Source organism: Lynx rufus, unplaced genomic scaffold, assembly GCF_022079265.1.
Source record: "Lynx rufus isolate CCGP_SWC_20201006 ecotype Redwood Valley unplaced genomic scaffold, mLynRuf1.p SCAF_5, whole genome shotgun sequence".
Taxonomy (NCBI): domain Eukaryota; kingdom Metazoa; phylum Chordata; class Mammalia; order Carnivora; family Felidae; genus Lynx; species Lynx rufus.
Genome location: NW_025814867.1, coordinates 87,384,028 through 87,396,027, shown reverse-complemented (window position 1 = coordinate 87,396,027; position 12,000 = coordinate 87,384,028). Strand labels below are relative to the sequence as shown.

At 44.7% G+C, this 12,000-nt stretch overlaps 1 protein-coding gene across 5 annotated transcripts in view; it reads left to right on the top strand.

The window, feature by feature from the left end:
- The window catches only part of RUBCN (rubicon autophagy regulator), a 58,505-nt gene extending 46,800 nt beyond the window's left edge, over positions 1 to 11,705 (top strand). For all 5 annotated transcript variants that reach the window (XM_047099172.1, XM_047099171.1, XM_047099170.1 and 2 more), the window contains 9 exons: positions 2,372 to 2,432; positions 3,443 to 3,575; positions 4,235 to 4,380; positions 5,223 to 5,287; positions 5,751 to 5,989; positions 6,553 to 6,614; positions 7,301 to 7,454; positions 8,566 to 8,659; positions 8,887 to 11,705. In XM_047099172.1, coding sequence (XP_046955128.1) covers positions 2,372 to 2,432; positions 3,443 to 3,575; positions 4,235 to 4,380; positions 5,223 to 5,287; positions 5,751 to 5,989; positions 6,553 to 6,614; positions 7,301 to 7,454; positions 8,566 to 8,659; positions 8,887 to 9,065 — 1,133 coding nt within the window. In that variant the 3' untranslated portion in view covers positions 9,066 to 11,705. The remainder of the gene's footprint in view (positions 1 to 2,371; positions 2,433 to 3,442; positions 3,576 to 4,234; positions 4,381 to 5,222; positions 5,288 to 5,750; positions 5,990 to 6,552; positions 6,615 to 7,300; positions 7,455 to 8,565; positions 8,660 to 8,886) is intronic.
- The last annotated feature ends 295 nt before the right edge of the window (positions 11,706 to 12,000 follow it).

Here is a 12,000-nt window from a genome sequence, read left to right as displayed (position 1 = left end):
AGGTGTCTCTTTTGAGATCAGGTACTGCCTCCCCCTCTCCATTCTCAGGGGAAGATCGTCACAGCCAAACCTGTGTGGTCTTTCCCACTCTTGGAAGTATTCATGATTATCTAGGAAGTCATCGTACCTCTGGTAAAAAAGAAGAAACATGGTAAAGTATGATGTGACTGTACTTTCCAAAGAGCAGAGAATGATTGTTTTTCTCTTGAAGAAAACATGACTTTGCTCTGTGAGGTTGAAGAGCTGCTAAATAGCTTTTTGAAGACAGTGGTTTCCTTAGCAACCATGAATTATCACCACTTCTCTCTGATGCTCAGTGTTTTCTCTAATGGCCTAACCCTACAGTAACAACATTGGTTAGCTCTTTATTCAAGGATATCTGTCTACGATTTTTCTCTCATTTTTCCTTTTCTGTCACAAAGCAAAAATTTGCTTTTTGCTTTTAGCCAATTAATCATTTATTTAGAAAATATTTTCTGAAAACTTATTATGTAGAAAACACTCCAGAGTTATAAGGACAAGACTATGTACAAATCCAAGGCAGTGTAAGTGTTATTCAAATGAATGCTACAAGCTAAATGGTCTGTGAAGGTCTACTATTGCCTAGAATTTTTTTCTTCACTGGTGTTCTTTAGAATGGAATAGACAACTAGCACTGTATTGAGATCTGGATTTTGGTGGTACAAATTCACACAGAAAATATATACACAAACTTCTTTGTTAATAAAAATAGGATTTGTTATTTACTTGTCAGAAATTTTGTTGTTGTCTTAAATTTTTCTGTGCTTAACATATGAAAATTCACCAACAGATTCCAATTCTGTTCTCTCACTTGCGTATATAGCTTTGAAAACATTGATTTGTTAGGAGTATTACCTGAGTATACAGGGCTTATATACAGTGCCCTGTATTATATATTTTTAGGGCCAAAACAGAAGAGTTAGACATGCTCTCATTTCCTTATAAGGAGATTTCATGATCTAGTGGCATATACAAAAATATATACACAAAGGAAATGTGAAGAACAATTGAGCTACTCATGGCCAGTTGCAGAGTGATGCCATGTAAGCTTTAGTGCTCTGTTGAGGGGCTCACATGCAGTAGATTGATCATTGTGTAGCTTGCTTTCTTTCCTTTTTTTTTTAAATTTTTTTAATGTTTATTTATTTTTGAGAGGGGGTGGGGAGAAAGAGACAAACATGAGCAGGGGAGGGGCAGAAAGAGAGAGACACAGAATCTGAAGCAGGCTCCAGGCTCTGAGCTGTCAGCACAGAACCCGACGTGGAGCTCGAACTCAGGAACTGTGAGATCATGACCTGAGCTGAAGTTGGATGCTTAACCGACTGAGCCACGCAGGCGCTCCAATCATTGTGTAGCTTTAATCAGGAAAAGAATGTCTTTTCACTGGGCATCAAAGGAAATGAAGGATGAGACTTACCAGAACAGTCTCGTTTTCATAACTTGAATACACTCTATCTTCCCTCCTCAAACATGACTGCTATACTTCACATTTTCCCCATCAAACATATTTGAGAAGATGAGGTCTCTGGAGGTTCAGGCATATCATTTTTAGAAATCCTCTTCAAAATCCTTTATGAGAAATAGGCTTTGGAAAGTCTGCCGTATTTTCCTGCAATTATGCCTGAAAGTTCAGTAGAAAACATCATGTTGAATATCTCCGTGAAAATGTGTTGGTTACCAGGCATCTTCAGGGAGCAGCCAAGTCATAGAGAACTTCTCTTCTTTCCTGTGCCGCCAGACAAAAAGGAAATCTTTCCATGAAGCTTTTATAAGGATGCAGAAGACTTTGCATTCAGGAGTGATAGCAGTAGTGGTCAGATGTTAGGAGCAAAGTTCCAGTTCCACATAACATTTAATGAGTTACTTCTGTGATCCAATTTCTGTGTTAAGTACTGATTTTGATATAAAAAAGAGCTAGACAGAGCTCTTACCTCAGAGTTTATCATTTAAGAGGGCTTGAGATTGAGAGAATGAGGGAGAGATTGGAGTATTCTTTGTGTGTTTGTGTTGATAGAGGGTATGTCCCTGTGTGCCTTAGGATGCTGCCTTTTCTCATTCACTGTTTTGCACCAAATCTGAGTCTGTGTTCCACCTGGATGTGTAGCCATTTTGACCATTTCCATACTATGCATAATGTCACTTATTCAGTCTGGTTGTAACTTAAACAGAGCCAAACTATAAATCATGTGTAGAGCTTCACCTGGACTCTGCTCCTTACCCTGCATAGAATGTAGCTTGTAGCTGCTACCCCGAGCACTTAGCTGGCAAAAGCTTGGAATGGTTTCCATTGTTATTATCCCTTATTTCCTACCTTTCCATTTCCCACTCCCTTTATCTGTTTTCCCCTTAGATGCTGACATCAGAAGGAACACTGCCTCAAACAGCAAATCCTTCACTTCCTCCCAGTCTTTGTAAGTACTTTTTTCTTTCTTTTAAATAAAACCTTGGGTATGTGGAGAAACAAACCCAGTTCTTGGGATATGGAGGGGAAAGGCCATAGAGGAAGCATGCAAATTCACAAAGAGACAAAACAAAGTGATGGGCCTGCCTGATGGTGGTGGTGAGTCCCCAGCAGCAGAGCAGAAGATCATTGGTTCAAACAGGGTGGGCTCTAGTGGAGGCAAAGCTCACAGTCTGTATTATTCCTTCTCTGCTGACTTTGATTATACCAGAGGCCCCCAAAAGATCAGATCCGAAAAGAGAGAGCAGTGATCCTGATTGCTGATTATGAAATCAAATTGAACTGGTTTCACATTGTAGATCCAACCAGGGGAAATAGTCCCCCGTTCGGGAGCAACAAACAGTCCTTTATCTTTCACAAGGCAGTTTTACTCAATTTATTTTGTAAACCCATGTTATAACCCCCGTTTTGCAGTTAAAGAAATGGGAGTTTAGAGAAAGGAAGGGATAGAGAATCCCTAACTAGCATTGCCATGTAATGCTATTTTTTTTTAATTTTTTTATTATTTATTTTTGAGAGAGAGAGAGACAGAGTGCAAGTGGAGGAGGGCCAATGAGAGAGGGAGACACAGAATCCAAAGCAGGCTCCAGGCTCTGAGCTGTCAGCACAGAGCCCAACATGGGGCTCGAACTCACAAACCGTGAGATCATGACCTGAGCTGAAGGTAGACACTTAGCCGACTGAGCCACAGAGGCGCCCCCCCTTTTTAAAATTTTTTTTTTATAATTTAGCCATGTAATGCTATTAAGTGGGGTTTGAGCCTAAGTCGTAAGACCATAAGGTCAATATATTTTCCTCCACACATGTATCTGAAGATGATGAGAAAAGAAGCCAGGCAGACTGGGGGTACTGTGAGTGTTCTCAGCTCAGAAGTCACAGGGTATAGTATCAGTTCCTGGAGGGCGGGCTCCCATCTTCCTGTCTTTTCTCTGCTCAGCCTTCCCTGCATCTCCTTTCCAGCTCCCACTGCTTCCTACACTCCACATCTGCAGAGGCGGTGGCCATGGGACTCCTGAAGCAGTTTGAAGGCATGCAGCTGCCAGCTGCCTCAGAGCTAGAATGGCTGGTTCCAGAGCATGATGCCCCTCAGAAGGTAGATTTCTTCAGCTTTTTTTCCTCTACCCACTGTCCAGCCCCACGAATCCATGAGCGTCTCTGATGCTTTTCTCCTCTGTCACATGTCCCCAGTCTAGAATGAGCCTTAGTGTTTCCTTCCTCACTCACAGAAGCCACTTGTTACAAATGTGCTGAGTGAATAAATGAATGAATGAAGAAGATATGCTTGCCTGGGTTTTCCCTAGCAGTTGTCAGAACAGGAGATAATGGCTCCTTCATTGTCCTTATTCCACATGACTGCTTACTAGACCCAGAGGTGGAACTCCTGTATTGTGACCACCTTTGAGACACTGTGAAAAAGTACATTGTTCATAGTCTTCTTTGCTCTATAGTTGAGCAAGGCATGAAGCATCTTGGCATAGCAAGGGTCCTGAGGTGGCTTCAGGGACAGCATCAGCAGCGGGTGCCATGCCACTGGAATGCTTTTTCTGTTCTTTTTACTTCTTGGAACACAAGGTCCTCACTTGTAGTAGCCTGGTGCCTCAATGATTTATTCTGAGGGCCAAGGTTGCTTGAAGCCTTTACCTGAGATGATCCTGACACCTCTTTGATTAATGTGTTTCTGTCATGACCAAAGAGTCAAGCATGTTCTCCCAGACCGTCCCTGTTGGACCAACCTGTGCTTCTCTCCTGCAGCTCCTGCCCATCCCTGACTCACTGCCCATCTCACCAGATGACGGGCAGCATGCGGACATCTACAAGCTGCGCATCCGTGTTCGTGGCAACCTGGAGTGGGCTCCACCCCGGCCTCAGATCATTTTTAATGTTCATTCAGCCCCGACGTGAGTAGGCAGTGTCTGTGTCCTTTGGAAAATGGATATATCTTTGGGTTGTCAGGGCAGGCTCCTCACCTCTTGTCTCTGCCTCCAGCTGTAGCTCCCACACAATTGTGTTCACTTAAAGGCAGAGAGTGAAGATTATGCATCTTGTCGCAAGTCTTACTCCTGATCCTCCTGTTGCTTCCCAGAGATAACCGGGAATGAGGTCTTTTATCACTGGCCTTCCCGACCTGTTGTCTTCCTCCCAACAGTCTTGTGAGCTTACTGGTGTTTCTTTCTTTCTTTTTAAAAAATTTTTTTTAAGTTTATTTATTTTTGAGAGCCAGAGAGAGAGAGAGAGAGAGAGCAAGCAAGCAGGGAAGGGACAGGGAGAGAGGTAGAGAAAGGGAATCCCAACCAGGCTCCGCACTGTTAGCACAGAGCCTGATGCAGGGCTCGAACTCACAAACCATGAGATCATGACCTGAGCCGAAACCAAGAGTCGGATGCTTAACCAACTGAGCCACCTAGGCGACCCCTGTTTTTTTTTCTCGTAAGATGGATGATTGCCTTTCTTTCCTCTTGTTCTCTCCTCTGTCCTGTTTCTCATCTCTTATATTTGTCCATGAAGTGTGGTTCATTTGTTAGGGACTGTCCCTGCCTTGACCTAAATTCTAACCTAGTAATCCTCGGTATGAATTGGTTCTCCCAGTGGGTTCTTTTTATCCAACTCTAAAAAGCAGTAGGTGAATTCCCCACTCTTGCCATACGTAACAAGAGCCCTGTGTTTGCCTCCTTATCCTTTATACCCCAGAGGCCTCCTGTGGCTGGTATTTGCCAAAGCCCTCTCCTTCCCTTCTCCTCAGGAGGAAGATCGCTGTGGCCAAGCAGAATTACCGCTGTGCAGGGTGTGGCATTCGGACTGACCCCGGTGAGCATCTTCTCTGACCCCCAGTCCGCCTCCAATGACTGTGCCCTCTCACACCCTTGGGGCTGGTCAGAGAGGCTGTGAGAGGAGGCAACAGAGCAGAACTGGGAAAGGGAAAGAAGGGGCCCAGACCCGGAAGGTAGGGCTGTGCAGGATTACTGGCAATCAGAGGGAAATGATTTCTGGGGGCCCGTTACCGACATCGTGTACCAAAGAAAACTGGGTACTCTGGGCCAGGTTCTTGGAATCTGGATCTTACCAACACTGCCAGAATTTGTTTCCTCAGTGGCCTTCAGAGAGGGACACAGAAACCCACTCTGTGGGTTTCTGCTAGCTTTGGGAGCACAGAAATGGATGGATACCAGTGGCCATCCCTTTCTGCTCTTTGAAAAGGAGCAAGAGAGCTGCCTCACCAGCTTATAGATGGGAAAGCCACATCTGATCTTTGACTTTCTGGTTTTTCCAGATTATATCAAGCGGCTGCGGTACTGTGAGTACTTGGGCAAGTACTTCTGTCAGTGCTGCCATGAAAATGCTCAGATGGTCATCCCCAGCCGGGTTCTGCGCAAGTGGGACTTCAGCAAGTACTATGTCAGCAATTTCTCCAAGGACCTGCTCATTAAGATCTGGAACGATCCTCTCTTCAATGTGCAGGACATCAACAGTGCCCTCTATAGGAAAGTCAAGCTGCTCAATCAAGTCCGGGTAAGATCCTTGAAAGGCCATATCACAGATTACCCTCCTCATCCCTCATCCCCTCCCTCTGTTCATGCAGCCTTTGCTAGGATCACGACATTTCTGTCACTGTGTCAGAGCTGTAACCGTCTCATTACTCACACTTTCTCTACATGCTTTCTCAGACTCTTGTCATTTCTCACCTGTCTAGTTAGAGCCTCAAACCTACTAATGGCAGGTCTGAAGCCATAGATGGCACTCAGTGACAAAAGCAGGAGTTCTCCCTGCACTGAAAATATACTGAAGAGAGAATAGGGTATCAGGTGGGAAATTCAAATTCTGGATTTCTCAGTGGCTTCCAGTTGTATACGTGATTTGGGAGCACAACCCAGCAGAGGTGCCCTCCCTGACTGGAGGTCATTTTGAAGCAAGTTATTGAGTTACAGATGTAGAGAATAGTTTGGCTCTGGCTGCTGCATGCTAAGCTTCCAGACCTCCAGGGTTTAAAGGTACTAGTCATTCTAACAATTGTTTCTTTCCTCTTCATACCTGCTCTTACCCCCCACTCACCACCACAATGTCTTTCTCTTCAGCTGCTGCGGATCCAGCTGTATCACATGAAGAACATGTTTAAGACTTGCCGACTGGCCAAAGAGTAAGTCTCGTGTGGAGGCCAGAGGCCTCTTGCTGGGTTAATATCTCTGAAACAGACACGCCCCAGCAGTTGTCCTTTGTTGGGTGAAGAAGGAAAGTAGAGAGATTTGTAGAGAATTCCAGAAATGGTCAGCAAAAAGCCTGCAGCAGTTGAGTGTGTCTGTATCCTCTCTGGAAGGGAACTCTGTGGTTGTTCTGTCAGGCCAGACCTGCCACTCTTTGCAAGCTGGCATGAATCACTGTGCAGGAAGGTATAAAAGTCACTTCTCACTCACATCTAGTAGTGTGGAGGGTCCGGACTGGGCTGGCTGAACACTGCCCACCCTCATCGACTCTGTCTGGGCCCTTCTTTTCCCTATCCTGCTTCTGGATAGTAAAGATCCTTCTACCTTGATGTGCCACACACAATGTTCATTTTCTTCTTCTTCTTCTTTTTTTTAAGTTTATTTATTTATTTTGAGAGCAAGAGAGACGTGAGGGTGGGGGGCAAAGAGAGAGAGGAAGAAAGAGAGAATCCTAAGCAGGCTCCACAGTCAGCATAGAGCCCAGCATGGGGCTCAAACTCAGGAACTGTGAGATCATGACCTAAGCCAAAACCAAGTGTCGGATGCTTAATCGATTGGGCCACCCAGGTGCCCCCAAAATGTTCGTTTTCAGCTCCTACCTACTTCCCCTCATTTTCTGTAGGCTTCTGGATTCCTTTGACACAGTTCCAGGCCACCTGACCGAGGATCTCCACCTATACTCGCTGAATGACTTGACTGCAACCAGGAAGGGAGAGCTGGGGCCCCGGCTTGCTGAGCTCACCAGGGCAGGGGCTGCCCACGTAGAGCGATGCATGGTAAGATAGTCTCACTTTATCATGTGACTGGACTCTTGCTTAGGGATACAGGGAGTGGGATGGACCCAAGTTCTTGCCATGCAGTTTCAGGAAGTTGAAATGGCCTGTCAACACTGGGAGAAAAACTGGGTAGGATTGCTGTTCCTGGGATTGGTGAACAGCTAATTCATCCAGATCTAAAGAACCTGAAATCAGAAGATGTGGTGCTGGCACTGCCCCTGGGTAAGGGCAGGACTAAGCAGGCCTTCAGTGTAGAATTGTCCTGATGTGGGAGGAGAGAACCCTGAATTAGAATCTGGAGAGGGACTGGGTCTCCCTCCACTTTATCATTCTCAAATTACTGTGACCAAAGGAAGTACTTTGCCCTCTCTGCAGTAAGCCTCAATTTTCTTGTCTCTAACATGAAGATAATAATTAATAGCCCCTGCCCTTTCCTCTCAGTAGTTTTGAGAATTGACGAAATAATTTACATGAAAGCATTTTGTAAACTTCATTCTATAGATGCAAGTTATTATTGTCCTTGATATACTCAACATGCCAGAAATTCAGAAGTTCCATTTTTAGAATTTCCCATCTTAGAATATGCCCAGTGTGTGTTCCTGTGACAGTCCCAGAATTAGAGCTCAAAATAGGGCATATGTAGAGATCCTGTATAGTGGGGGGAATTGGAAAGGTTTTGCTATAACCTGATTCAAGGCTGGGTGTTATTTTGGAGAGATGCCCTTGCCATCACATTTTATGTTAATTGGCTGTGGTTCCTATTTCAAAATAGAGTCATCACCCAGCCTGGAATTCTGACTTTAGGAAGCCCCTTGTGGCATCATCCCTCTTTCTTTACAACTCTGCATTGTGAACCACTCTCGTGGTTGCAGTTTTTCAAACTCATGCTCCCTTGTCTCCATCTTAAAGGTTTGTCTAACACTGCCCAGTCCTGGCCCCAGTTTGGCTGTCATGTCCAGCCGGTCTCTTCCCAGAAGGCGGGAGAACCCCTTAGGGTCCACTCAAGTCTTCTTTATATTTTGCCCCGTCCCCCACTTGGGTTCATCCTCTTGTGCCAGTTCCTGGTTTGCTGCCCCTGATTTTGCTGCTTGTCCCTCTCCCCCTACCCCAGCTCTGCCAAGCCAAGGGCTTCATCTGTGAGTTCTGTCAGAACGAGGATGACATCATCTTCCCTTTTGAGCTCCATAAGTGCCGGACCTGTGAAGGTAAGTACTGGTCCGGGTGTGGAGTGGGCAAACCAGACTGAACACGAAGCTCATTTATTTCCCTCAGCCGTCCCTATTAGGAAGAGTTCAGTTTGTCTCAGAAACTCCCTGTTTTCACCGCAGGTGCACCTAGCAGTGGTGGCAAGAAGGGGCTGTGGCAGTGATTTACTTCTGGCTTGAGATAATACAAATAGTTTTCTCTTTTTTTTTTCACCTTCCCTGAATAGAGTGTAAAGCGTGTTACCATAAGGCTTGTTTCAAGTCTGGAAGCTGTCCCCGCTGTGGGCGGCTGCAGGCCCGGCGGGAATTGCTGGCCAAACAGAGCCTGGAGTCTTACATGTCAGACTACGAGGAGGAACCCACCGAAGCCTTGGCTCTAGAGGCCACCGTCCTGGAGACCACCTGAAGAAAGCACATTAAGCCCTCTTCTAGGCACTAGGGTCACACATAATGCAGAACTGAGCCACCCTTTTAAGGACTTTCCCCACTTGGTTTTTTTTTTTTTTCTTTGATTATTATCATCATTTTTTTTTATGACTTATCTAACGTCCATGTGTAATCAACCTTTGTTAGGTTGGTGAGGTCCAGTCTGTTGTGACAATGTGTAGGTACCGGGTATTTCCATCAGAACTGACACACAGGTCCTTAATGTGAAGCTTCTAGTGCCTCTGTCAGGGGAGTGGACAATGAGACCCAGTGCTTCTGACATCCATGGCCTTCTCCACTTGGACCAGATCCGGTTTCAGCTGCATTTCAAGTATCATTTCCAGTTTTATTTTGTTTTAGTTCTGGAGCTTCTGAGTCAGGCCTTTCTCAACCAACTCACTTCTCCTTTGCTGCTGAAATAGGAAGACGGAGTTTTCTCTCTCAGTCCTGAAATAGAGTCAGACTGCACCCTGAGGAGAAGCATTAGAGGATGGGAGTACATCGTGGGCATTCTGTCCAGCTTATTTAGGTATTTTTTAGGCCATAAAAGCAGCATTATTACCTGGAATCCTCAGAGACCTGAAGGAGTCCACCATGTGACCTCCTTGTTTGAAGTATTCTAGGCAAAGATGATGTCACAAGCTGACTTTCTTTACCCTGGTGGGCTTGAAGCAAAGAAACAGAACTGATACTTAGGCCAGACCCCTTCACAGCCTTACACCCAGCATAAGTGAGGCCACAGCTCTGTTGCTTAAGGAGCATTTATTCAGTCAGAGGAGCTGTTGGCCTCCTCTTAAGTGATAAGATCTCTTTTTTTCAACCTAGCTCTGGTGTATATATGATCTTTCAAGCTTAGGCAAGTCCCTGATGCCATCCTAAGTTGAGGACAAAAACTCTATCCGCCATCTTATTTGTGGGTCTCTTGCCACTGTGCCCATTGTTAGGTGGTCATTTTGGTTCTGAGTAAAAGTATGGCCCAACTCCATTCTCATCCCCTTCCTGCAACAGAGTTGGGACCCTCCCTGGTGGATGAACTCTTACCTTTGTTTCTTTTGTTAAAGTTGGGGTAAGGGTGGGGAAGCTTTCTGCTATTAGTGGGGTTAGGGAACTTGGCAATTTGTGGACATGAATGTGAGTGTGAATGTTCCTGTGTTCTTGGGATAACAAGAGCCTTTATGCCTATTATGCACTGAGCCATTTAGCCTGGTGATATCCATATGTTCAATCATTCTTTCCATATTACTAATTTCAACACACACATACCCTTTCTTAAGATGTGTGTTTCTAGGGGACCGTGATATGTTTGTGGTGTTCTTTAAGTTGCTATAGCTCCTGACCTCTGCGTATAACACTGGTCAGGGTTACTGTTCTGAAGGCTGGCGGCTCTGTGAACAAAAGCCCACAGCGTTTTGTTTTGTTTTTGTTTTTGTTTCATTCTGGGACTGACTTCTTGTATACCTGTCTTTCCATAGTTGGTTGCTAATAGAAAAAACTTGGTGTAGATGCTACCCCAAGAAGCCGAACAGAAAGTAGCACATGGTTGGTGGAAGCCAATGAGTGCCTGAGCTGGAGGCACCCAGGAGTCTCACAGGAAGTAGAAGGGGCAGGAAGGAAGTGGCCAGAGCTGAGGCTCCACCAGGGCAACAGGGAGCAGGGAGGAATTGACGCATGGCATTGATCTCTCTGCCTCGGACTTGGGATCGGGCTGGAAGACCCTGAGCTTGTTCTCCCTTAGTTCATCGGGAAGACTCTGAGAGCCAAGACTTCCAGCCCAGCCCAGTTTTGAAGGGCTAACTAGGAGCCTTGTCCTACCTAGGAGCTTTGGGAATTGCCCCACAAAACTCAAGGCTTACTAAAGGTTAGGCCTCAGATTCAGACTCAGGAGTTTGTAAAAAATGGTGAACTCTGCTTCTAGTTGTGGTACAAATTACACATCCAGCTCCTTACTCCAAGTCACTACACTGGAAGAGAGATGCACTCTCATTATTGTTCCGCCTGTTTCATATTAGCATAGGACCAAAAGATGGAAAACGACAGTTTCCAAAGTTGAGCTCAGCAGTCTTACATGCTCCTGGTTTTTCACTTATTTTTCTCCACCTTTCACATTCCATCTCTTTAGATTGCGTATCTCTTTTAGTGACCCTGACACTCTGCTGTCATCACTGTCCAAATACCCATTTATTTATTTATTTGAGAGGAAAGAGTATGGGATATTTTGAAAGCACTTTGCAACTAATACCAGTATATGAAATCCCCTGCTGTTGTGGGGAAAAGCTTTGAATGCACTGAAGAGAGTTCTTTCTGAATGAAATGGGAGGGAAAAAGTGTTCTTTTTTATAAATAAAGGGAAAAAAGTTAAAAGTTTGCTTGCAAGGTAGAGACAAGATTCAAGACATTGCAGAAGAGTGGAAGGCAAATATTTTCCACTTAAATGAGGCTGTTATTGACTTTCTCTGCCAAGGCTTTAGAGTTTTTGTTAAATTAACATAAAAGGAGCAAGAGTCTATATAGAGATGTTCTGTTCATGTGCAACTTGTGTTCTGAACTGGATTTCTATTCATTGTAATACATACACAGCCTAACAGTTCACTGTCATCTTTAATAAACTAAGGAAATAAAATTCCTGCCTTTTATTTGTCCACCCTGACTATCAGGAAATGGTTTTGAGTGTTTACTATAAAGCAGGCATGTCTGAAAATTCAGGAGGTTTCTGAGTCAGGAAAAGTGGGTCAGAATGCATCATCACTGACTTGTTATGTGACCTTGAGCAGATCACTTTGTTTCTCTGGATTTTTTTATTCCTTCATGTATAAAAGACGTGGGCACAGTCATTACCAGTGCATGAGGTGTGCCCTTTACCCATTCCCTTGATGTAAGTATCTTTTATTTTAAAGTGATGTAAATCTTTCTGTCTA